The sequence below is a fragment of the Xyrauchen texanus genome, chromosome 1 (assembly GCF_025860055.1).
Source record: "Xyrauchen texanus isolate HMW12.3.18 chromosome 1, RBS_HiC_50CHRs, whole genome shotgun sequence".
Classification (NCBI taxonomy): domain Eukaryota; kingdom Metazoa; phylum Chordata; class Actinopteri; order Cypriniformes; family Catostomidae; genus Xyrauchen; species Xyrauchen texanus.
The window spans coordinates 31395909-31422399 of record NC_068276.1 but is presented as its reverse complement, the minus strand read 5'-3'; the positions used below and the strand labels follow the sequence as shown (position 1 = coordinate 31422399).

Sequence of the window (26491 nt, the reverse complement as noted above, 5' to 3'; positions counted from 1 at the left end):
TTGTTTATTTTAATCAAGTAGTTTTTCATAAAAATATTTTAAAGGAATATTCCTTGCTCAATGCAAGTTATTCTCAACTGACAGTATTTTGTTTTATTACCACACAAAAAAAAAATATAGAGGTTACAGTGAGGCACAATAGAAGTAAATGGGGCCAATTTTTGGAGGGTTAAACTACAATAAATTTGAAGGTTATATTTTATAATATCAATTACATTATGTTTCTATTAAAACATGTGGATTATCTGAGCTGTGAAGTTGTTTAAATAATCGTTTTTGCACGATTACATGATTTATGACATACACCACGTTTAATATAACCGTTTAGTAAGCCATTTTATCACACTAAAATCATGATAACATGGATATTGTTTATGCCTTGTGTGTATTTTAAAGGTGCACTCAGTCATTTTTTCCTCATTAAAAAAGTGTATCTCCTAAAAACATTAATTGTAATTTTGAAACATATGTAGGAAACACGACCCATCACATTAAAATGAAGACTCCAGTCAAATCAGTATATTATAAAAGCGGTTTTATTCTACATGGAGAGGGTCTGCACATGGGGGATGCCATGTTATATTCACACGACCAGTCACGATACTGCTCCCTTAATCTCAGTAACCTTCCTGATTTTTTACACTTTTAATCATTCATTAAAGTAATCATGGCTGACTGTGAATACAAAATTTTTATGATGGCATCTAAACCTGAAAACTATCGATTATAAGTGATGCTGCATCCAAGCCACTAGGTTTCAGTGTAAGTCCAAGATGAGACAAAAAGACAAAAGTTACTGCGTTCAACTTTATTGTTTACAGATTGACCACATTCACTTTCCAATTAATATTCCTTTAATTTAGTAAAACGAAAACACATTTTGCACCATTATTTACAGTAAAAAAGTTATCCATATTATCCATAACACCGACTCGTCAAATACCAACCTTGTCAATATGACACTTGCCAGACTTTTATTTTGAAAGCAGAAGACAATAACAGCCATGTATGTGGCCATCTTAGAGCTCTCTCTCTCTCCCTCTCTCTCTCTCGTGTGTACGGCCTACTCAGGCGTTTCTCTCCTCATATCGCCAGTGTAAAGTGCACCGTGCTGGATTAATCTTGTCATCTTCAGCTGAGCGAGGTACCTGTCATTAGAAATCGGCACGTTATTTTCATTTAGCCACCATTTGATCACGTGAGCACTTGGGAGTGTTACATGAGTGTTGAAGCTCTTCCGTGTGTGTATTAGCTCTTGTAGCTGTCATGATGGGAGTCCATCTGAACTCACACAGACTGTCAGTGCTGCGCAATCTGACGCGCAGGAACACTTCTGATCAAACAAAAGCTGTCAATATAACTTGCCTTAAATATGTCTCGTTCAACCAGTCTGTGAAATTCAAGTACGACTATAGCTGTAGGAAGAGTTTCTGTTTATGTTATCACTTGTTTAAGGAGCGCAGGATAACTGGGTGATTTGGCTAGCTGTTTGTTGCCTCTCAGACTGCATGCAGTAATTCAGTACAAATATGACTTGCATTGTTATAAGCTGCCGTGTTGGACATCGATCAGGTCTTGAGTTGCTCTGGTCTCGAATCTTCAAAGCTTCGGTATGTGGTGAGGTGCACAACGTCCCGTGAACTGAAGCCTAAATGGAGATTCGTGTGACAGAGCAGTTTCCGAGTTATTTTGAGTTATCTACAGTTGGATCTATCAGATATAAATTCAGCGAATTAGTACCCTTTAAGTTGTTTTCGAGTAGTTTAAGTCCATGAAACGATGGCTAGCTAATTTTAAACGGAGCAGGTCACAATAAACAGCCACAGGTGCTTTTCGTCTAAACAGTCTTGTGAAATTTGAAACTTTTATATTTTACAGTCTTTCAAATAGCAGTTTATCTGAGTCAATTTTGTGAGGAATAGATTAGGGTATAAAGTCTTTATCATTGATAAGTTTGTCAAAGAACAGTATTTGGCTGATTGTTTGTGTCTGGAAGGTTATTTAAACGTTAGCTCAGTGTCACAACTAGGGTTGCAACTAACGATTATTTTGATAATCGTTTAATCTAACGATTATTAGAACGATTATGCTGTGTTCACACTGCCAGGTACTTTGTGGTTGCTAGTGGTGTGTATAGAGAGTCTATTCAGCACTGTTTCTTTACAATAAATATTATTATTAAAATATTAGGATCACTTGAGCACTATTGGCTGTTGCTCCCAAAAGTCGCTCCTAATTTGCATAAATGTACAACTTTGTTGTGTCCCTGGACACGCCCACATCCGGTCGCCAATGGTCGCTCGTGTTGCCGGAAGTCATTGAAAATTAACGAGATGAGGTCGTTTTGTCACTGCATGCAGCTGGCAGTGAAAGCAGCTTTATTTGACTATTCAGTGATTATTTCAATGGTTAATCAACACTGCAAGGCTTAACTTTTTCCAGATTTTGTTATGTTACAGCCTTATTCCAAAGTGGATTAAATTAATTATTATACTCAAAATTCTACAAACAATACCCCATAATGACAACTTGAAAGCAGTTTGTTTGAAATCTTTGCAAATTTATTAAAAATAAAAAACAAAACTAAAATCACATGTACATAAGTATTCACAGTCTTTGCCCAATAATTTGTTGAAGCACATTTGGCACCAATTACAGCCTCAAGTCTTTTTGTGTATGATGCTACAAGCTTGGCACACCTAGTTTTGGGCAGTTTCTCCCATTCTTCTTTGCAGGACCTCTCAAGCTTCATCAGGTTGGATGGGGAGCGTCAGTGCACAGCCATTTTATGATCTCTCCAGAGATGTTCAATCGGGTTCAAGTCTGGGCTCTGGCTGGGCCACTCAATGACATTCACAGAGTTGTCCCGTAGCCACTCCTTTGTTATCTTGGCTGTGTGCTTAGGGTTGTTGTCCTGTTGGAAGATGAACTTTCGCCCCATTCTGAGGTCCAGAGTGCTCTGAAGCAGATTTTCATCAAGGATGTCTCTGTACATTGCTGCATTCATCTTTCCCTCGATCCTGACTAGTCTCCCAGTTCCTGCCGCTGAAAAACATCCCCATAGCATGATGCTGCCACCACCATGCTTCACTGTAGGGATGGTATTGGCCAGGTGATGTCCTCCAGACATGACGCTTGCCATTCAGGCCAAAGAGTTCAATCTTTTGTTTCTCATGGTCTGAGAGTCTTTCAGGTGTCTTTTGGCAAACTCCAGGCGGGCTGTCATGTGCCTTTTCCTGAGGAGTGGCTTCTGTCAGGCCACTCTACCATACAGGCCTGATTGGTGGAGTGCTGCAGAGATGGTTGTTCTTCTGGAAGGTTCTCTTCTCTCCACAGAGAAACACTGGAGCTCTGTCAGAGTGAGCATCAGGTTCTTGGTCACCTCCCGGACTAAGGCCCTTCTCCCCTGATCGCTCAGTTTGGCCGGGCAGCCAGCTCTAGGAAGTGTCCTGGTGGTTCCAAACTTCCATTTACAGTTGATGGAGGCCACTGTGCTCATTGGGACCTTCAATACTGCAGAAATCTTTCTGTACCCTTCCCCAGATCTGTGCCTCGATACAATCCTGTCTCGGAGGTCTACAGGCAATTCCTTGGCCTTCATGGCTTGGTTTGCATTCTGACATGCACTGTTAACTGTGGGACCTTATATAGACAGGTGTGTACCTTTCCAAATCATGTCCATTCAACTGAATTTACCACAGGTGGACTACAATCCAAAGTTGTAGAAATATCTTAAGGATGATCAGTGGAAACAGGATGCACCTGAGCTCAATTTTGAGTGTCATATCAAAGGCTGTGAATACTTATGTAGATTTTTTTTTTTTTTTCATTTTGTATTTTTAATAAATTTGCAAAGATTTAAAAAAACTTCTTTCAAGTTGTCATAATGGGGTATTGTTTGTTGAATTATGAGGAAAATAATGAATATAATCAATTTTGTAATAAGGCTGTAACATAACAAAATGTGGAAAAAATGAAGTGCTGTGAATACTCTACTTTCTGGATGCACTGTATCTCTCGCCCTAACTCGAATGATTCCATTACTGATCACTTTCACTTATGAGTGCCACAGTTCACCCTCGGGTTTTGAATGGCCTTGTGCTGTATAATATTTTCAAAAGTAGACAAAATTTCATGCAGATAATTAGGCAAAAAAAAAGGCAAAAGCAACATTTAGACGAATGTGACAAAAGATATATTTGAACGGGATTAGTTTTCCAGACATACATCCATAAAGTAGCTAATTATTACTGCGGACATATGTAATTACATCAATTCGCATGCACAGTATAAGCAATGTAGGGCTGCAGCTAACGATTATTTTGATAATTTACTAATCTAATGATCACTAGAAGGATTATTCAACTTTTCAGCGATTATTGCAATCGTTAATCATTAGCTCTTAACCTATTATTCAGCTTGTGTCCCAAGTTAATAGGTTGTATTAAACATGCTTACTAAAAATAATGAGGACAAAATCATCTTTTAAAAATACCTCTAATTGACATTCATTGAATTAAACATAGACTGTAAAAAAAGATGGACGATGCCCCTTCGCTCTTTTCCATTGGTGAGAACTGAAGCCGCCAGTGTCCCGATATGGCGCTGACATCTTGGGAGTTGAGTCTGCGCAGTTGCGATTTCGGGACCAGACCTGCGCAGTAGTGAGCAAGAAGTAAAGCCGAGAAATCAAGGCCCCACCCTCACTCTCGCTGAATCAATCGCAAGCACACGCCCCTGCACTTTTGACGGTGTGAAATAATTAAATTTAATATTAATAATAAAATTTAGATATTCAATTTAAAGCTCCAATCTCCTCAGTCCTCCGAAGATCCCGAAAAAAAGTCAGTTGGTGCTTCAGTGACTACTTCGCTCAGAGAACCTGTCAATCATGATGTCACAGCACTGTTTTTAGTTAGTTATTTGATGCTAAAAAAACGAACTTATTTTGAAAACAAACACTTGAAATTACATCAACGTGATAGAAACTACAGTAAATGACAGAAACTATCTTTGGATCAAAGATATGTGAAGTGTAATTTAATTGTTTATTTGGTCTCACGTCCTGTTGAATAACATGGGGAGGCATGGTTTATGACCTATACTAGGACCAGTCACCGGGGGCGATAGAGACATTTTGGCTTCACTTTTGAGGGAATTAAAGGGAAAAAAATGTCTTTTGGGATGGGCATTTTGTCTACTCGAGTACTCGTCGAGTACTCAAGGGGCAATTACATGTTCATAATAGTATTTACAATAACATGTCTGACAAACATCTATGGCTGCTGCATTGCATCTTGTTGTTCCAGTGTATAATCTAGTTATTATTATAGGCTGTTATAAAATAGTATGTTACAAAATTTCAAAAGATTGCAAAATCAAAATATAATGCACCATATTTTGTCATTGTGTGAAGATTCGCTGCCCAACTCTAAAAGAATGTGCACAACACACTTCTGTCTGTTCTTCCTGCGGGTTACTGCAGTAATCTTAGTAAGTCCATGCCAGTTTTTTTTAGTGACCGTCTGAACTATTTTCAAAAATTTTAAGTTGAAGTTCAGTTTTGAAGATGCTGCATTGTGTTCCATTTTAAATGTGCTGTCTAGCTGTTTGAAACACTCACCTACTGTACGCTGCCACACACAACTGGTGTGTATGCGTAAGTGTGTGTATGTGTGTCCAAATGTTCGCTCTTGTGAGGAAAGCCACGATGCTCCGTATTGTTGTTGCTGTGGTTCATGAAGCTGAAGAATGGAATGACGCTTTATATCGGATATCTAACTTGGAAATTCGAGCGTTTCGTTGAGATGCAGGTGTGCGTTACGTCACGCAGGGCAGGGAGGTTTAGTAAGTGACAATCATTCACTTTTATTAAATAATATTCATTAACGAGTCAAAGTTCTTACATTTAAATTATAATAAATAATGTTTAGCAAACATTTTACAGAGACAGGTGTTCAAAACATTGTTAATTACACACACTTTTTTTTTTTATTATTGTAACAATAGCATTGCAGCTTTGTATCAGTTTGTTTGCCATGAGAAGTCTCTGATAATCAATGTACTCCTCAAAGTCACAACTTAATCAATCTCAAAATTAAAAATAAACTCCCTCTTTGACACGTTTGTGTTTACCGCCACGTCCAAGCACCCGAGTCCTCGAGTACTCGTGCCCATCCCTAGTTAAATTCAGTAAAGAAATTCAGTGCAAAATATCTTATTGTTATCAAGTGTTTTTGTCTTGTTTTCCATTTAAAATAGTCAAAAAATATTTAAAACAAGATACATTTACTTGAGAAGCAACAAATAAGATATTTAGACTTGTTTTAAGAGAATGTATCTTAAAATAAGTGTATTGTGTTTATAAGTGTATTTTTCACTTGGTTACAGGGCTGCAGACTATATAAAATGACTAAGGAGCCACGAGTCAAATGGCTGTTTTTAGTCACCAAATCACAGAATTGCTTGATTTAGATTGCTGTTCAGAAACTAAATGGAAAGCAGAAAGCTCTTCACAATCTACATTACAGATAATTACATATAGTATGCATATAGTAGTTTATTGTCTTCTTGAGCATCAGTGAATGTTTGCACCTTGTAAAATAGTTGTAAACAAGTCCCTCAATTGTCCCAAGTTTCAAAAGCTTGATCTTATATATTTATATACATATCATCTAAAAAAATCGGAATATTGTGGAAAAGTTTTTTCCGTAATTTAATTAAAAAAGTGGAACTTTCATATTTTCTAGATTCATTACACATAAAGTGAAATATTTCAAGCCTTTTTTGTTGTAATCTTGATGATTACAGCTTACAGTTTATGGAAATCAAAAACTCAGTATCACAAAATATTAGAATATAGAATTTATAATACAGAAATATTGACCTTCTGAGAAGTATGTTAATTTATGCACTCAATACTTGGTCGGAGCTCCTTTTACACAAATTACTGAATCAATGTGGAGCGGCATGGAGGCAATCAACCTGTGGCACTGCTGAGGTGTTTTCTTTTTTTAATCGTATTTAACCACCATTCCATTTGTTGTCACTCAAATATCCATCTATGACAACAGATGGAAATTACTAGTACAGATTAATATCTAAAGACAATTATACAGTAAATGTGTAACAACATGATGATAGTAATAATGATGATAATAATAATTATTGAAATATAAATATATTTTAGGTCCAAGGTGAATGTGTTTTTGTATTATTTTATGATTTAATCACTTGTATAGGCTATATTTAAAGTGAACCTGCAGAGTTGTGTTCACAATACATGTTAAGCATGAATTTCTCAGTAGAAATAAAGAGTACTACACTTTGAGATCATTTGCAGCATTCTCACAGACAACACTATTGTTGCAAACCGTTTTCAGACAAATGAAACCGAACAGAGGGCAGATGAGCAAAATTACCCACCAGGTGCATAATATAGGCTACCCACATTAGGCAGCTGCTAGGGATGGGCAGATCAATCCTAAAAGTATCGATACTTCCGATACTGATGTTGTATCAAAAATATTAATCCTCGCACAAAAATATCGATTATAAATTATATATATATATATTTTTTTTTACTAGGGGTATTATTATTTGGTTTCCACGCAAAATAATCATAAGCTTCAAAGTGAAATAAAATGGATTAGGCATTATTAGCAAATACTTGTGCACGATGGGAACTGTTTCTTCTTCAATTTTAACATTCATAAATGCTGAAAAACACAAGCAGACAAGCGCTTGTTCCGTCACAAGACTCGTTCAAACAAGTGGGATCAGTGTCTTGTAGAGGTAATGATAGAAAATCAGAGAAACAGATTCTGGTGTGTAGTCTAGGGCTTGTATACGTTGTATGCCATCCTATCTGTTTTAGGATTTTGCGTATGCCCACATGACATAATTAATTATACCTGTGGCTGCCAGAACAACAAGCTTTGACCCGGAACTTTTTCAATTAATAACGTCTGCGCAGAGGAGTCAATTGTGTTTTATTATTATTATTATTATTATTATTATATAAAAAATTTACATTCTCTCTAAACATGCACGGAGATGCACTGGGGAGCACTGGCAAGACAAACAGTCAGACAAAACTGCTCCACCAATCAGAACGTTCATTTCAGGCGGGATTGGATATTTGCTAGCCAATCATATTTTTTTGCCCTTTACTGCTGTCCGTGGAGCCTTTTTCTCGTGATATCAAATCATTTATATTTCTGTGTAGGAAAACTATTTCACTTTACACAGAAAAACATAATATTACACAAATAAATAAATAAATAAACATTATTTTTGATGTAGGCTATATATTTGGCAATACAAGATAACTTGTTAACGTGAACATTACTACATTCATATTAATGCTTAAGTTTATTGCGTATTATTAATTAGTTTATTAGTTAGAATAATCAAGTATTAACAATTTTCATAGTAGCATAATAAAAGGAACGATAATGACACCTATTAATTAAAATACATATTTAACATGGTTACCATTGAACCCATTGATTTACTACAGTAATATTGTAGTAGTATCCATGGTTTGTGGTAACTATGTTTTAACTAAATACCATGGTTACTGTAGTGAAATGGTAAATTTTTGTAAGAGTAAACAAAACAGAAGTCTAATCATTTTCTGTTTTTGCAACAACAACAAAAAAGAATGATTTGAATAATTTTAAATTACCCATTTTATACCAAGTAATCACAAAAATTATTCATTTAACAGAAGTATCGTTATCGGTATCGACGATATTGGACTTGAAAATATTGGTATCTGATCGAAAAGAAAATTTGTGGTATCGGCCATCCCTAGCAGCTGCTGATTTCATACACTTTGCTTATATTTAATACATTTGCTGACTACCCAGCTCTATGGTTTTGCAATTACCAGATGTTGTTGATCATCGTCTATCAGTAATGGATTGCTTTTATGCTGCCTTTATGTGCTTTTGGCGCTTCAAAATGTTGGTATCCATTCACTTGCATTGTAATGACCTACAGAGCTGAGATATTCTTCTAAAAAACATAATTTGTGTTCTGCAGAAGAATGAAAGTCATCAACATCAGGGATGGCAAGAGGGTTAGCAAATTATGTGAAAATTGTCCTATTACTATTCTTGTAAGTTTGGGGCTTGCTCTAGTCTGTTTCAGTGAAATCAGCTCCATCGTCTTCTATCTTTTAGTCTACTGTATGTTTCTCTGCTGATTTTGCATCTGTCAGCAGCAGTTTTTAATTTAATTCTAGAATCTAAAAATTAAATATTAGTTTATATATTGGGTTTGTAATTAACCTAGAGCTGAACTATATGCTAAACACAAATTATGCTGCGCCTTGATTATGAAGCTGCACACTATGTATAGGAAGACTTATGACCAATTTTAAAGGAAGCTTGTACAGAATGGGACAACAGCACTTCCTAAAACATGGCGAATCTTAACCTATTTTTGAGGGTTTGAATCTATTTCAAAAAGCTGCCTGAAAGTTCCAAAGTACACAGGCGTATGTTCAACAGACTGATATTTAAAAATATTCAGAGTTGTTCATTATGATACTATGCAGCTATGCTATCTGCCAAATGACAAATTACTCTATATATTTTTTTTTTTTTTCTGGCCGATTAAGAGCATACTAGTTTGCAGGACAAAGGTCACCACCCACCTATAAACTGTGCAGAACATTGGACATTGGAAGAAGCCAATCATTGGTTTACTTTAGGTCACGTTCAATTGTTAAATTCTAATGTAATGTAAACAATTCATTGAATCCTCTGGCAAAAGGAGGTTGAGAAATGGCAGGATTCTTTCCCCCTTTTATAACTGATCCATTGTCATTGTATACAGCTATTATAAAGACAGTTGGTCATCCTGCCATTTATGAACAAATCTTTCTTAATAATCTTTTAAAGCAGGTTTCACTTTCCAGCCATAGAAATGATTGCTCAAAAATTGCGTTATGTGATCAATGTTCGATTTTGAATAGTCTGTGGCTGTTGTTGGTAGCGTTGGTTTCCATTTTATTAATTCATTTATATATTTTTATTTCCTATCAAGGCAGAGAGTCATAAGTTTTGTATGGATGGTGACATAACCTGGACTTTGGTCAGTTTCTGGCGTAGCTGTATCGTTGGGATGGTGCAATGTGACTGTTGTCGTTGGCATTATTATGGCAGTAACAACTTTTATGGTGTCGAGTACCCAGGCTCCCATTACTGTTTGTTTTTATTTTTGTATTAATGAACACACACCGATATCCAGGCAATATCCTCATTGCCTCACAACGATGTCTTGGTTTGAGCACCCTGTATGGTTTCAATAAATGCTTCCTGCTCATTTTCTTCTAAGATGGGTCTTCACTGCAATATTCTATGTGCATCTGTTCAATAACTCTGTATCTTGCAGTGTTAAATTCCGAGATTTGTAAAAGATGTAGTTTGGGAGACACGCAAAGCTTGCGTTCAGGTCTCTGTGGGGATTTCACAGCCATGTGAACGACCGATAGTAACCTTGCATGTGCCCTCTTGCTCTCTTTTCCACCCTGCTTTTTTCCTACTCACTCACTCACCACTCACTCACTCACTCACCCACTTTCTCTTCTATCGCTCTTTTCCTTTTGCTTGTTTTCCTCTCCTGCTTTTCTTGTTTTCTTAAAATCATTCTGAGCACCTCAGCTTTGGTGCTCTGTAACATCCAAACAGAAGTCGGACCATCTTGTTTCTCCTCTCTGTTTTGCTGTCAGTCAGAAAGCTGTGACACAGAAGAGGCTCTTGTAAGAAAGAAGTTCCCACTGATGCCATCCAGACTATTGGAGAGGATAAAAATGATGTGCTGCTAGCTACACACAGAGCAAGATGGACAGACAATAACAAATTATCACACTAGGGGTAAGTGTCAGTCTCACTCATGATGAGGCCATCTATCACTTTAATTCAAACGCATACAAACTCTGCTGGTTTTATCTATACATTTAGCATAATTCTCACATCTACTTCCGATTAATTGTTACTATAGTCATAGGCCTCTTGTTTATCATATTAATGTTTTATAAAAAAAATGTTTGTTATAATGAAGGTTCTGATTGATCCAGTTGTTAGGATGCATAAACTCTTAATAACTGATGTCTGACATGTAGCGATCGACTGATGTTATTTTTTTATGCCCGATGCCGAAATCCAGATAGCAGGGTGGCCGATACAATGTCAATATATAACACAATTGAATATAGTAGTAAATAACATAAACAAAAAATAAACTCTTATTTAGCAGTATATTTACTCAATTTCACACAAAACATTTACTTTGTAAAAAAGGAATCTAAAAAAATGTATATTATATTTTAAATGGTAAAATAGCAGTTTATTTAGATTTCAGTTTAGTCATCAATCTTTAGTAATTTATTTGCACATGAAGAAATTGTTAATATATTAGGAAGAAGGACTTAACAGTACACACAGTAGTCCAGCAAGTCATGTCCACATTAGCAATCGCATTTTCTCCAAAAATACCAAATCAAACCAATTGTACATATAGCACATAGTGAATAAGACATTTACTTATAGCAAACGTGAACCGCTTTTACCTTGAAGTTGCACCATTGACTATTTGGCAGAGACGGGCCACTTCTATTAAAATTAATGGGAGAAATTAAAACGCTCAACTGCAGCCAACGGTCAACGGATGTAGATATGAAGTGCTGCCATACAGGTAAAAGAGCAAATCACCTTTTAGAAACGGACATTGCCTTTCAATCATCTCGAGAATGCACATGCACATTAGCTATAAAAGCTGGAAAAATTGCTTTTTTTAGCGTAATCTGAGGTAAAGAAGCACTATTTATACCTGTGTTGTCAGATTTTACTGCTGATTTGAAATATTTTCTTTGATCGTAATCTTGACCTACCGTTTTGGACATTTTTAAATAATAGAAGTTTATCGTCATCACATTATTGTGGTGGAGAGGTTTGTGTGCCCTTATGCCCTTATGAACCTGAGGGCTGAGTTGTCTGGTGCCAGGTGCTCCTGGTGGGGTCTCCCAAGGCAAAGGGGTCTCAGGTGAGGGGCCAGACTAAGAATGGTTCACAAAGACTCCATGGAAATAACTTAAAGAGGAGGAGTTACCCTGCCTGGAGGAAGCCCGGGGCTCCCGTCAAGAGCCAGGCCCAGACGGAGGGCTCATCGGCGAGCGCCTGGTGGCCGGGCTTGCCACAGAGCTGGCCAGGCACAGACCGAAGAAGCAACGTGACACCCCCTTCTACATCCCTTGGGCCCACCACCATTTGGAGAAACCGCAGGAGTTGGTGTGCTGCCATATAGGTGGCAGTGAAGACCGGATGTCTCGATGGACCAGACGCGGGCGGCAAAGGCTAGCTCTGGGGACGTGGAACAGGGAGGTGTTTCAGGCATGTCCAGCTGGGAGGAGGCCTCGGGGAAGACCCAGGACTAGGTTGAGAGGATATATCTCCACACAGGTCTGGGAATGCCTCTGGGTCCCCCAGTCAGAGCTCATAAATATGGATCGGGATAGTGAAGTTTGGGGCCCCCTGCTGGAGCTGCTGCCCCAGAGACCCGACTTTAGATAAGCGGTTGAAGATGGATGATGGAGAAATTTGATTGATATTTGTCTTAAAGTTACAGGGAACTTTTAAGGAGAGACTGTTAGAAAACATGCCTCAAAGTAAGATTTATGAGCATTCCACAAGACGTTTTTGTGAGGTTAGGTTATTATTAGGGCTGTCGATTTAACACGTTAATTCCGTGCGTTTTTTTTTTAAATAAAAAATAACGCAATTAATCCCAATGCCCACGGACCGTAATAAGGAAGATTCCTGAGAAATGCAAGCTTGTAGTACCACCTGTTTACTCCAGAGGGCAGTAAGTGAAACTTCAGCTGTATGAGCAACACACAGTTTATACAGTGAAGAAAACAACCATCAAGCAGCAGCACAACACAAACATGTGTTACGGTCTTGCATACAAAACACTTGATGAGCGCAAATGCGAACTAAGAGATCTCAAGATGTGTTTCAAGTACTAGATATTTAACTTGACACAGTGACCTAAAAATGTATGTTTATGACGCGACTCACACGAGATGCTACACAAGCATGTCTGACGCAGGTGTGACGGGTCCTTAAACAAGCCCTCATGATAAATCTCCAACTGATTGACAAATTCTGTGAAATGGATTGTTGTGAACTGTATGCCAATGATTGACTTATGTTCAATAATATGGTAGTAAACAATACATTGTATTCTAAAGCCGCTTTTTGTATTGACTTCTCAATGATTAACTCTTCTGCCACAAGAATGTAATGCATTTTAATGATCTATTTTATATAATTATATATATATATATATATATATATATATATATATATATATATATATATATATATATTTAATATTTAAAGATATCTATGTATAGTTATTTCATCAGTATATATTGAATTATTGTTATATGAGGGGCTTTCTCAGCAAATATTTGTATATAATCACGATTAATTAATCGGGACACCATGTAATTAATTCAATTACAAATTTTTTGCGATTGACAGCCCTTGTTATTACATCTGTTTAAACGAGAAATGTGCATATTTGCAAACGGTATGCGATATTAGTTTGATCTTTTGATCATTAGACAATACAGTTAAAGGGAGCTTTTGAGGAGACAGAGGGAGAATGAATCTCAAATCATCTGTAGCGGCTCTGATATGCGGACCACTTAAATGACACTGTTGCACACCGGTCTATTATTGTAGTAACAGGATGGCATGTAAAAACAAAACTGGTCGTTTACATGTCTCAGTCGCTTCACATGCAAGCAGCCGATTCTTGGTGCCCTCAAGAAACAAATTGGCCAAAGGGGAACATTTATGCTCATGTTCTTTACCAGTCTTTCACTTTGCTGTTGGGTGACTTTATGCCACCCCTGGCGCAAAAATTCACCAGGAAGCAAGTTATCTTCCACGATAACCTTGTATGTGGCTTGATTCATGTGTCCTTCACAAAGACGAATCTGCCAGATTGCAGCCTTGCTAAAGCACTGCCAGATCATCACCGATCCTTCACCTGGTCATCTAATGGATAGACAGAGACCAGGAGAGGCCATCAAGCCACAGTGTCTTACACCCACTGTGAAATTTGGTGGAGGATCGGTGATGATCTGTGTGTGCTTCAGACAGATTCATATTTGTGAAGGACACAAGATTTGAAATAACAGATATTTACATATATTCAACCAGACAAAATAATAAATGAGTTTACACAATTTATTTTGTTCGAAGGTTTGCACCCCTTTTGTTCTTAATATAGTGTGTGATGCTTACACGATGATCAGTGACTGTTTGTATCTGTAGTGGATGAGTCCTTGCTTTTGTTCTGAGGACTGAGCAGTGAAGCTGCCCTACTGTTTTTTTTAAAGAAAGTCCTCTAGGTACTGCATGTTCTTTGGTTTCCCAGCATCTTCTGGACATTTGATTTCCTCGCAACAGTGGCCATTTGATGCACACATAAAACTTTTGACACTAGGGACAATCGAGGGACTCAATCACAACTACAAGCCATACTCATTTGTGACAAATTTGAGAGCGAATCGTTCTGGGTAGGTTCTTTTCAGTTGATTAGTTTAAATTATCTGAATGATTCATTAGCAAAAATCAGTTCCCAGAAATCACTAACGACTGGAAAGGTCCTGGAAATTAATTGGTCAAAAAGGTTTGGAACCCTGTATTTAGCTTTTTAGCTGACAAGATCACACTCTAGATTGAAACTGCAGATTTAGCTGAATTCATCACCAAAATATAATTTCCCAGATTTAATGTCCCTCTCTGCTTGAACAGTTTCCTGAAACTGTCTTGGAAACGAGCAACACCCATGAGCGATCAAGATAACTTGTGAGATTTTTATTTTTTTGTGAGAAGTTTTCACTTCCTATTCTCCAGCTGGTAGTTCATACAGCATGCTTAGTTGGCAAGAAATATGCACTCTATTTTATGTATATTTCTAAGTTTGTTAGGTTAGCACAGTTTAGCTTAACAATATTTCCCATGATCGGAAATGGTGACTTTGTAGTTTTTGTGAGCTTTGGAAAGAGAAGCCCAAATACAGTTTATTGAACTGTTTTGCCAACCATCAGTGAAGATCAGCATGTGTTCAGTCTCAAGCTGTGAGAGTTACAGACCACTACTGCCCATATTAGGTGTGTTTATGACTGACTTAGTTAGCAGAAGTAACAACCAGGTGTGTCATGTTCACAGTTTCGGCAAGAGGTCCTCTGTTAGAAGGATTGTGCTGTTTTAGTTTTCAATTGTGTCCCCGAACTGTTCCTAACTGTAGGCCATTTTGATTAAACATTTAACTTTTATATTCAAATGTAGTGCTAATTTAATAAGGCAGTGTTTGTGCCTTTTCCTCAAACAGGTTGTTGCAAATTGTTTATATTGAGTTTTGCCTTTTATTCTACTTTGCAGGTGCAAGTGTTCGTTATGACAAGTGGCTGTGTGGAAGATGTCCACCATTTCTACGACTGATATCACTGATGTTGGTCATGGTATAACTTTTTCAAACTCTTAAAAAAATAAATAAATAAATGTTAGCACACACACACACACACACACACACACACAAAAAAAGAAAAATCATTGCTGAGATTTTGATCATGATTTTGATATACTGTTGTGTGTGTGTGTGTGTGTGTGTGTGTGTGTGTGTGTGTGTGTGTGTGTGTGTGTGTGTGTGTGTGTGTGTGTGTATATGCAGCAAAGCACCCCCACAACATGATGCTGCCATCCCCATGCTTTATGGTTGGGATGGTGTTCTAAACTCTTGCAAGCCTCACCCTTTTTCCTCCAAACATAACGATGATCATTATGGCCAAACAGTTACATTCTTATTTAAATAGGATATTTCTCCAGATAGTAAGATCTTTGTCCCCATGTGCACTTAAATTAGGCCTTAAAATACATCCACAGGTACACCTCCAATCAGAAGCTAATTGTCTGAAGGCTTAACATCATTTTCTGGAATTTTCCAAGCTGCTTAAAGGCACAGTTAACTTAGTGTATGTAAATTCTGACACACTAGAATTGTGATTAGTCAATAAAGTTAAATAAAGTGTTGGATTACTCATGTCATGCACAAAGTAGATGTCCTAGACAACATGCCAAAACTATAATTTGCTAATATTAAATCTGTGGAGTTTTATTAACTTCAACCTAAGTGTATGCAGACTTTGTGTGTGTGTGTGTGTGTGTGTGTGTGTGTGTGTGTGTGCGTGCTATTAATGTGTACCCATCTCTCAAATAGAGACTCTTGTTAAGCAGTGTGATCAATTATCATGGATTTACTTTTATATGGAGAATCTGGGCTACTGTATATCTGCCAGAAGGTGTGTTATTTGTCATTGCCATTCATGAGTACTGTGTTGGTGTATATAGGGGACTCAGTGTGCTGTGTCAGTGAAGAGGGTTCTTCAGCAGGGATGGCAGAAGTGAAACAGGAGACTCAGTCCTCTGTCAGTCAAACAGCCCCATACAGCACTTCACACAATGAGCTGAATGACACGCTGCTCATGGAGCCCAACAACATTAAGATGTACCCCTCTGAGGACACGCCTGCATCAGGTAAGGGTTGTGTGTGTGTGTTAAGTAACTAAATGACAATTGTCCTTCTGATTGTAAGGCTGAATGATAAATCAGGGAGGCGTATGAGGACTTTTGTCATAAGTAACATGCATCACACTGGTTATAGATTAAAATGATTCAGATGTTGGTGCCCTGAGGGAGTTTAACTTTAGTTGTCTTGCTATTACATAAGGTCTGACTTGTTTGACTCTGCAGGAGCATGTATGAGCACACATGTCAGTATGTGTTTGTGCGTATGTGTGTTAGGCATAACTGGTTCAAATAAATAAATATGTAGTCCTACATTAGTATGGCTGTGGGGTGTTGATGCATGTTGAACGTTTGTGGATGTTCCTGTAGAAGTGAGATAGTATGGTGGTTGATTGCTTATTTTGTGTCCTAAATGACAAACCTACACATAATCAATACATATGATCATGCTATTTAAACTGTGTTTAAAAAGCTAGTCATGTGTGCAGGTTTTGAGTTCACTAGCATAAACCAGACTTTACCTGTACTTTAGTCTTAGACATACTACAGTATGTATCGCAAAACCACCTCTATTTTCTAGATGTGTATGTCTGTCCTATGACTCTATTTGCACAGAGGGTCAGCCTGTGAAGCGGAAGAAGGGCCCTGCTCCCAAGATGCTGGGGAATGAGGTGTGCAGTGTATGTGGTGACAAGGCATCTGGCTTTCATTACAATGTGCTGAGCTGTGAGGGCTGTAAAGGTTTCTTCAGACGCAGTGTGATCAAAGGAGCTCAGTACTCCTGCAAGAACTCTGGCCGCTGCGAGATGGATATGTACATGCGCCGCAAGTGTCAGCAGTGTCGGCTGCGGAAATGCAGGGAGGCAGGCATGCTAGAGCAGTGTAAGTGATCCTTCATCTGCCTTTTTAAGCTGTATGTTATTTCCAAAAAACAGATTCCTGAAAACTACTCCTGCCTTCCATTGTTTATACAAACAGTAGGGATGGAAATCAACTTACAAATGGCTTGCTTACAGTTGACTGCATATTAAACTGGAATAAAATAGAGAATTTTGACATCAAAATAATTACACATCAGCTTAAAATGCATCTATCCATGATGCTATCCATATTAAACCGTGAGCATCTTACACATGGATGCTGTTTATTCCACATGCTGTTCATACAGCTATCATCAGATCTGAAATATTATATTGATCATTGTGGTGTTAAGATTTAGTTATTTTTCATTCTACTAGGTGTGCTGTCAGAAGTGCAGATCCGACTGAAGAAGATGAAAAAGCAGGAAGAAGAGACAGCACGCACCTCAGCAGTGGCAACTCCAAGCCCCACCCCGGAGATGCCCCTTCTTGCTCCTGAACAACAGGAGATGATAGAAAAACTGGTGGCCATGCAGAAACAGTGCAACAAACGCTCTTTTCTTGACCGACCCAAAGTCACAGTGAGTGGCTTTTGCAACTATATTAGCTTAAAGGGATAGTTTACCCACAAAAGAACTTTCATCATTTACTCACTCTCATGCCATCCCAGATGTGTATGATTGTCTTTCTTCTGCTCAACACAAAAGGTTTTTAAAATAATTTTTCAGCTCTTTAGGTCCATACAATGCTAGTGAATAGTGACCAAAATGTTTAAGCTTCTTAAAGGCAGCATGGAAGTAATCCATATGACTCCAGTGGTTAAATATATATCTTAAGAAGTTATATAAGTGTAGGTGAGAAGCAGATCAATGTTTAAGTCCTTTCTTTACTATAAATTCTTCTCCCTGCCCAGTAAGTGGCAATATGCACAAAGAATATGAATTGCCAAAAACAAAAGAAGAAGAATGTGAAAGTGGAGATTTATAGTGAAGAAGGACTTCAATATTGATCTGTTGCTGACTTTTTGAGCTTTTCAATGGTGGTATCCTTTCACTTGAATTGTATGGACCAACACAACTGATATATTCTTCTAAAAATCTTTGTGTTCTGTAGAAGAAAGTAAGTCATACACATCTGGGCTGAGGGTGAGAATTTTCATTTTTGGGTGAACTATTCCTTTAATAAAATATAAGGGTGAGGGACTCTGAGATTGATCCTGTTCAATGTATGTCACATGCTTTGTTTGCCCTGGGCAACTAGGCCCTAGGCTAAATTCAAGTTTCTGTTAAACCATGTTTACAGGTCACTGGGACTCTCAGGCTGCTGTATAATAAAACAGATTATTAATGTTCACAGTGACTTAGATCTTCTTAAATATTTTCAGTTCTCATGAAATCAAATGTAATGAGGATTCCTTTGGCACTCTAATAAAGATTCTTTGTTTACGGTTCTTTAGGAGTCATATCTGCTTGGTGTGCTGAATCTTTGAGTCTCTGAATTACGTTTATGTCAAGATTTATGCTTTAAGTTTTTTTGTTTTCCAGCCATGGCCACAGAGTCAGGATCCACTTAACCGAGAGGTTCGACAGCAACGGTTTGCTCATTTCACTGAGCTTGCCATTATGTCTGTACAAGAGATTGTAGACTTTGCAAAACAGCTGCCTGGCTTCCTGGAGCTCACTCGAGAGGACCAAATCGCCCTGCTGAAGACCTCAACTATAGAGGTTAGACTAACTGACCTCTAACACACTTTTTTTTTTGTTATGTTCTGATATTGTTGTTATTGTGTGTGCAGATGCAGCACTGTTGTTTGGCAGGCTTGTTTCTGCTGTGTTATTTTGGAAATAAGTGGCCATGTTTTTTGCAAAAGCATTTATTTAACTGTTTCTCTGGTGCCAGACTACGGTCTATGAAAGGGAAGTTCTTTAAAATAAAGGCCGCCTGGCGACATGAGTTGTTTCGCATGAAAAACCAGGCAAAGCCCTTGTGTGCTTTGTGTGACCGACTAGCAGGCTCTTTTTTCTCAAAAGATTCTGAATTGATTCCCAAAAATCTATTTAAAATTAATTATTAATAAATAGTATTTTCGAAATAGCAGAACAATCTGCAAAAAAGCCAAGGAAGGTGCATCTTATTTTATACTCAATTATTGTTTTTTTGTTGTCTGAATAGTGCACGTATTTGAAATGAATACTGCTTTTATGCAGAATCTTGATGCAGATTTGTGCACCTTAACTGGTGAAAAAACGCTGTTGCTTGAACTCCCTGAATTAACATCAATTTGAAACTTGAAGTGAATGATACAACCCTCAGAGTGGACCGTAGCTTGTTGATTACATCTGAATTATATTTTGAATAATGTGCCAACTTTCCTCCTGTAGATAATGCTGCTAGAGACTTCCAGACGTTACAATCCAGCAATAGACAGCATAACCTTCCTCAAAGACTTCAGTTACAATAAGGAGGATTTTGCCAAAGCAGGTATGAAATGTTCATGTTAATAATCAGAAAATAATAGGAATATTTTAAACTGGATAGATCTTTACAATAGTGAAGAATGTTATTTGTCACAGTGTGTGCGCCTAATGATATTTGGTGCTGTTAATTTGGCAATTTTGGTGTTTATGCCCTTAAATTATTTCTGTAATCTCTGGCTTCTGTACAGGGCTGCAGTTTGAGTTCATTAACCCTATCTTCGAGTTCTCTAAGGGCATGAATGACCTTCACCTAGATGAGGCAGAGTACGCTTTGCTCATCGCCATCAACATTTTCTCAGCAGGTCAGTTTGACACACAAACACCATTATTATACTGAGTCTTTTATCAGTGTTTATTATTGACCTTGTTTTAGAAATTGTATTACATCCCATTTTAATGGATGACAGAAAAAAGAAACAAGAGTATTATGACATGAATTAAAGCAAATTTGGGTTTGTAAAAGGTTTGTATAGAATTTATTGAGTATTACAATAAATATAGAGTATTTATTTATTGTAATAATAAATTATTCTTCCAACTAAAGATCATATCCAGTGTGCTTTTTGATTTCTTACAATTCCTAGTTTGAGTGTCTTTTACTTTGAGTGTTATCAATAAATCTTAAAAAACGGATATTATCATGCATGACAGTGATGTTTATCAGTCAAATGGTACGTTAAAGATTAAAGAAAAACATTAGCTCAGTTTCAATTTATTAATGTCTGCAGAATCATTAATAAAATGGGGGAAGCCAATTTAAATCACCCATGAGATTTTATAGATGCTAGTTTATGACTGGTGTCAGATGTGGTTCTGGTTTATTTTGAGACATTTTTAAACTAGTCATTACATAATCTTACATAATTTTTTTTATTTTTATGATTTTATTATTTATAATGCAAGTTAAGTTTTTGTTGCCCCAAAACAGACATAATTTAGTAATATATGATAATTGTTCACCCTGTCTTTGGCCCTCTGTCTGAAATACTCTGTTTTGGCATCAGCTTCTCCTTTAAACTTCAATATAAACGGCCACTGTTATGATTGCTAGTATCGTGCAGCCCCATATATATTACAAATATATATTTGTAACTCATTTGGAAGAGAATGAACCAGCTCCACACCAATAAAAAAAAGTTACATTTCATGGTTTATACAAAACGCATTGCATCAGAATGTATCAAACTGTTCACTCAAGCACAGCAGCACATCAACTATAAATATTAGATAAATAACATTCATGACATATGAAACATTCATGAATGGAGCTGATTGCTTATGGTTTTGTGGTCAGGTCCAATAGTGTTTTTAACTGCCCCATCTTTCAAAAACAGTTCCTTGCAAAACTTGAATCATGTTATTCACATTATACAATTCACTGTGAAACATAGCACACACAAAGTCCAATGCATGGTGAAACATGACGCACACACACACATAATTCTGCACTGATGTGATCAGGAACTTTGTTAAACTTCAGTCACAGTTTCCTGATGTTGGGATGCTTCAACAGAACCTTGTAAAAGAAGGTGTTGATGTCTTGCTGTAGAGGCAGTCATGTACTGATGTAAATGCTCTTTTTGTATCAAGAAGGAAGTTTTGAGTTCTGAAACTTACAGTATATTTTTTTATAGTACAATGAACCTTTACATGTTAAAGATAAACAAAACCTCTTTTTTATGAGGAACTTTCTAAGAAAACTCATTAAAGCTGATGTGTGTCATTTTTAAATGTTAAATACTTTGTTGTATCCCAGTTTAATATGGCCTAAACACTTAAACTTGTAGCACTTTGGGGCTATCAAACGGTCCCTTTTATTTGAAAGGCATCTGTTTCTACAACCAATGAAAAACTTGGCAGTTTCTGGAATAGGTTTAAAAAATTTATTATTTTTTCAATTCTGTATGGTGAAGCTAGTGGTACAGATATTACACACTTCAGTTTTAAAAGTCATCATCATTTATTTTGTGTTAATCCCTCTTGCCGTTTCCGTTTATGTTTTGGTCAGACCGACCCAATGTGCAGGATCACGATTTGGTAGAAAGATTACAGCAGCCATATGTGGATGCCCTTCACTCTTACATCAGAATAAAACGACCCAACGTGAGTATAATGTTCCTGAGTGGACAAACATATCAGAGCACTTAAAGAATTTGTAATAATCATCAATAAACAATAGAATATTAGTTATTTGGTATTTGTTAACTCTTAAGTATCCATTGAGTTGTAGTTTTTCTCACATTTTGATATATCAATATAATTCTAATGACCCACGCCTCTTTCATCCCCACTAAAGGATCATCTGATGTTTCCTCGAATGCTGATGAAGCTGGTCAGCCTACGCACACTGAGCAGTGTCCACTCAGAGCAGGTCTTTGCACTGCGCCTCCAAGACAAGAAACTCCCACCACTTCTCTCTGAGATTTGGGATGTCCATGAGTGAACTGACACTCTGCCCCAGGACAGAATGAGCCAGTGTCTAGAAAGCATGGCCGTGTGGGGGGAGGCCTCTTAAGACAGAGCAAGTGGGGTGGGAGTTGACCTCATGAAGACCCTGTGGGCCGAACTGTCTCACACTGTGGCATGGAGCCAGTCATAAGGAGCCTGATTTGATCATTCTCTTCCTTGATTTCTCTATTTTGAACCCAGTGGTCAGTGGGCTGCTTCCTTTTGAATGTTCAAGTATGGCCAGAAATGACTCAGGGACAGCTTACAACCAGTAATGGTTATTTGACCATCATTTGAACATAGGGATCTGGATGGGTGTGGATTCAGACACTTGCTTGCTAGTGTGAGTGACCATAAACAATGTGGTAGTAATTTTTTTGTTGATCCTTAATGTTTCCAGTACCAAAAGCTTTCAGCGGGTTTTTGCAATGGTTTCTACTCTCTAATTAACAAAAGTGGTGATCTTGAAGGCTCTCCATTACAGAACTGTTTAGTTTATTTGCAGTGTTTTGCAATGCCACTCTGGCTGATTGGTTAGAAATGGCTAACTGATTCTTAAATTATGAATATATGCATAAATCATGAACATGGTTGAATCACACAGTCTCCTATTAACACCTCAAACTTTTATTGTTGGGTTGTTTAGATAAAATCAGTCAGTACTTTGCCAGTGCCAGCCATGGTAATTTAAAGACCATGTAACACTGACTCAGTATTTCCAAACAAACATGTAGAATTCTGTTTCTGCTGGTTTTTTTAGAATATCCAGAAAAATAACTGACAAGCCAAACCGGCTGATTGTTTAAGGCTGAGCATTTTTACAGATGCAATCCTAAGCTGATTCTGCACACCAACCCATGTTCTAGACGTGTTAGTCCGTTGGCAGGGATCAGTAAGAGGAACTGAATCATTAACCCAGATCAATTGCTGCTCAGTTCACAGTGACTAATAAGAGACTGACATATAAATGTAAGTGCAAGACATTTTGAACTTAATGCAGGCCATCATTTATTCTCTTCAATGACATTATAATGTCCAATTACTGGACCCCAACATACTTTTTTTGTTTGTTGTTGTTGCAGGTTAATTCTGCACACATTACAGACTTCAACTGGGTGGATGACTAATATTGTTTGAAAATGTGCTCGTAATTATCTCAGATTGATGTCTTGTGTATATGCACACATACCGATCAGCCACAACATTAAAACCACCTGCCTAATATTGTGTAGGTCCCCCTTGTGTCGCCAAAAGAGCACCAACCCACATCTCAGAATAGCATTCTGAAATGCTATTCTCCTCACCACAATTGTACAGAGCAGTTATCTGAGTTACCATAGACTTTGCCAGTTCGAACCAGTCTGGCGATTCTGGTTTTTTTCGTCCACAGAACTGCTACTCACTGGATGTTTTTTTGCTTTTGGCACCATTCTTAGTAAATTCTAGAGACTGTTGTGTGTGAAAATACCAGGAGACCAGCAGTTACACAAAAACTCAAACCAGCCCGTCTGGCACCAACAATAATGCCACGGTCCAAATCACTGAGATAAACATTTCTCCCCATTCTGATGGTTGATGTGAACATTAATTGAAGCTCCTGACCTGTATCTGGGTGAATTTATGCACTGCTGCCACATGATTGGCTGATTAGAATATCTCATGGATGATTGCTGGTGCCAGATGGGTTGGTTTGAGTATTTCTGTAACTCCTGATCTACTGTGATTTTATTTATTTTTTTATACACACAAAAGTCTCTAAAATGCTATTCTGAGATGCATGTTGGCACTGTTTTGGTGACAGGAGGGGGACCTACACAATATTAGGCTATTATATTATATATAATATTATATATTAAATATAAATATACATATGTATATGTGTATATTTTATACAGTATATGTCTTAACAGTATTTTCTGCCCCAGAAGTGGTTAAATGGTAAATCACGTACCATTTAACCATTGCGTTTAATTACCTAATTTTTTACTTAAATTTGTTATAATATATATAACTAAAGATATCAATTGTTTATATATATATATATATATATATATATATATATATATATAAAATGCACAGTATATTAGACATACACACATACAGACCCATGCCTGAATCAAGATCATTTAAACTTTTTAGTTTAATAATCATTTTAATGTGATGTCAGTTATCTACAATTTGTCTCTTTTAGCCCATTTTTGTTTCAATTCACCATATGACAAAATATTCAGAGAGTCTGAATGCTCTCAGAATAAAACTTCCATCCTGTTCCCTTCACGTCAAGATAGATTGACAGTAAAACAACCGTAAATTAGCTATTTCAGTATTAAACTTAAAGTATCACAGAAGAAGCTCTGAAATAAGGAACTGGGTAAATGAGAGCACTTAGTGACGTTTAGGGCTAGAGTCTCACCTGACACCGTATCAATGCAATTACCTGACAAGGGTGACCATGTGCAGTTCAGATTTCACTGGTCTTGAAAACCACTTTTGTGATGTACTGGGGTTGTTGTGACTCCATACATTATGGAAACTGTATGATAATTTCTAAGAATGAATATTAGTATATAAACTAATACAGTTAGTTTGCTTTGGCATTATCTGCCCTGACTGTGCATATTATTGAGACTTGGTTGGAGACCAGGGGGAGTTATCTCAGAAGCAGCAGTTATACATGGCCATGTCATAGTTACACAGCTTTTAATGACCCAAGGCATGTACCTGTATTTTCTTCTAAAAACCCTCTTGTTTCTGTCAGGCTATGTGCACATATAATTATTATAATTTTTTTTTTTTTTGCTCTTTTAGATTTCAGATATGCTCTTTAAGACTATCCAGTTCCTTATCTTCTTATACCATATCTGTAATTTCTAACCATCCATACATCCACAGGGGCTTCAATTTACAAGGGTATTAATGGCCCTTAACCAAACTAACACCATAAGATTAATTTAAAAACATACACTGTAAAGTTAAACCTCACTCAGATCTGACTTAATCTGTCAATTCTTTGCAAACATTTCTGTTAGTGCACCTAGGAAATGTGATGATGACATCGCAAAAGAATAGTCATCAAAGTAACAAGCATTTCCTCTCTCTTTCCTCTAGCTTTTTCAAACTAAAATAAAAATGTTGTCCTCTAACAGAATGATACTATTGCAGGCAAGTTTTTAATGCAAAGTTGATTGTAGTTGTAATTTATTTGTACCCTCAGCTCAGTGGACCTCTTTGATCTGATTAACTTGCTCTTTAATAGAGATATTGAATGATACCATCATAGAAATGCAACCTTCTGTTCTAACGCCTTAAGTCCTTGGATATACTGCTTTATGTATAAATTAAAAGTAGACTAAATGTATTATGTAAGAGTATATATTTATCTGATTAAGAAAAAATGCTGAAGAACTTAGATGACTAAAAGCCTCAACTATTCTTTATAAAGAAATACATTTATCTAAAACAGGAACCTCCACATTGTTTCTGTCTTTTTAATATTCTGCTGTTTTTCAATAAAAAATGGTTGACTCTGTAAATAAATAATAAATCTGGGCTTACAGCGTTGGTGTCAGTGATCTGTCTATTAGCATTCTCTCAGCATCCTCAAAGAAGCAAATATGAGCTACCGAGCGAAAGAGCATTGTGGTGGGGGGTCATGACATGAGAAACCAAATTTGCCTTGATCTTTTGGTATATAAGAGGTCTTTGTATCATTAAAACGTCCTGCAAGTTTAATATTTTAAGACGTCCTCCCCATTCTAAACGAATCATTTATTTAATCAAGCTCAAAATACAGCTCGTTCTGGATTCATGGTTAGAAGTGACGTGTCGGTTAGAAGTGACGTAACAGCGTTTGCATATGACCGCCTCCAGCACAAGATAACTACGCTTTAAGCGCAAGACAACTACGCTCATTTCAGTATCGCCGTGCGCCTCACAAGTGTTCAGTCGATGGACAGCGAGCTCTGACAGAGACTACTTGTGCACAGGAAAATTACGATGCCACACAGATGTGCTGTTCCTGGCTGTGGTCAAACAAAACCTCTGAATAAGCTGCCGAAAGATCCAGACGTCAGGGAAAAATGGATGCAGTTTA

The 26491-nt window shown here is 37.2% G+C and overlaps 1 protein-coding gene across 2 annotated transcripts; it reads left to right on the top strand.

Moving 5' to 3' along the window:
- Positions 1-1011: 1011 nt before the first annotated feature.
- Positions 1012-25543, top strand: LOC127647007 (oxysterols receptor LXR-alpha-like). 2 transcript variants are annotated; one of them, XM_052131060.1, is made up of 11 exons: positions 1012-1144; positions 10742-10886; positions 15471-15540; positions 16437-16622; positions 17229-17495; positions 17852-18054; positions 19018-19197; positions 19855-19954; positions 20139-20252; positions 21959-22053; positions 22247-25543. In XM_052131060.1, exons 4-11 carry the CDS (start codon positions 16481-16483, stop codon positions 22391-22393), a joined length of 1248 nt encoding a protein of 415 aa, XP_051987020.1. In that variant the 5' UTR covers positions 1012-1144; positions 10742-10886; positions 15471-15540; positions 16437-16480; the 3' UTR covers positions 22394-25543. The 2 variants fall into 2 exon arrangements, with proteins under 2 accessions (XP_051987020.1, XP_051987011.1); XM_052131051.1 differs by having other exon boundaries at positions 15471-15550.
- Positions 25544-26491: the final 948 nt, after the last annotated feature.

What these genes read in the sequence shown, in the direction of transcription:
- LOC127647007 (XM_052131051.1), top strand. Translation starts at nt 15,508, where the DNA reads ATGTCCACCATTTCTACGACTGATATCACTGATGTTGGTCATG. An exon ending in TATCACTGATGTTGGTCATG is followed by an intron (nt 15,551 to 16,436) that starts GTATAACTTTTT and finishes TGGTGTATATAG; the next exon opens with GGGACTCAGTGTGCTGTGTC. An exon ending in GGAGGATTTTGCCAAAGCAG is followed by an intron (nt 19,955 to 20,138) that starts GTATGAAATGTT and finishes GCTTCTGTACAG; the next exon opens with GGCTGCAGTTTGAGTTCATT.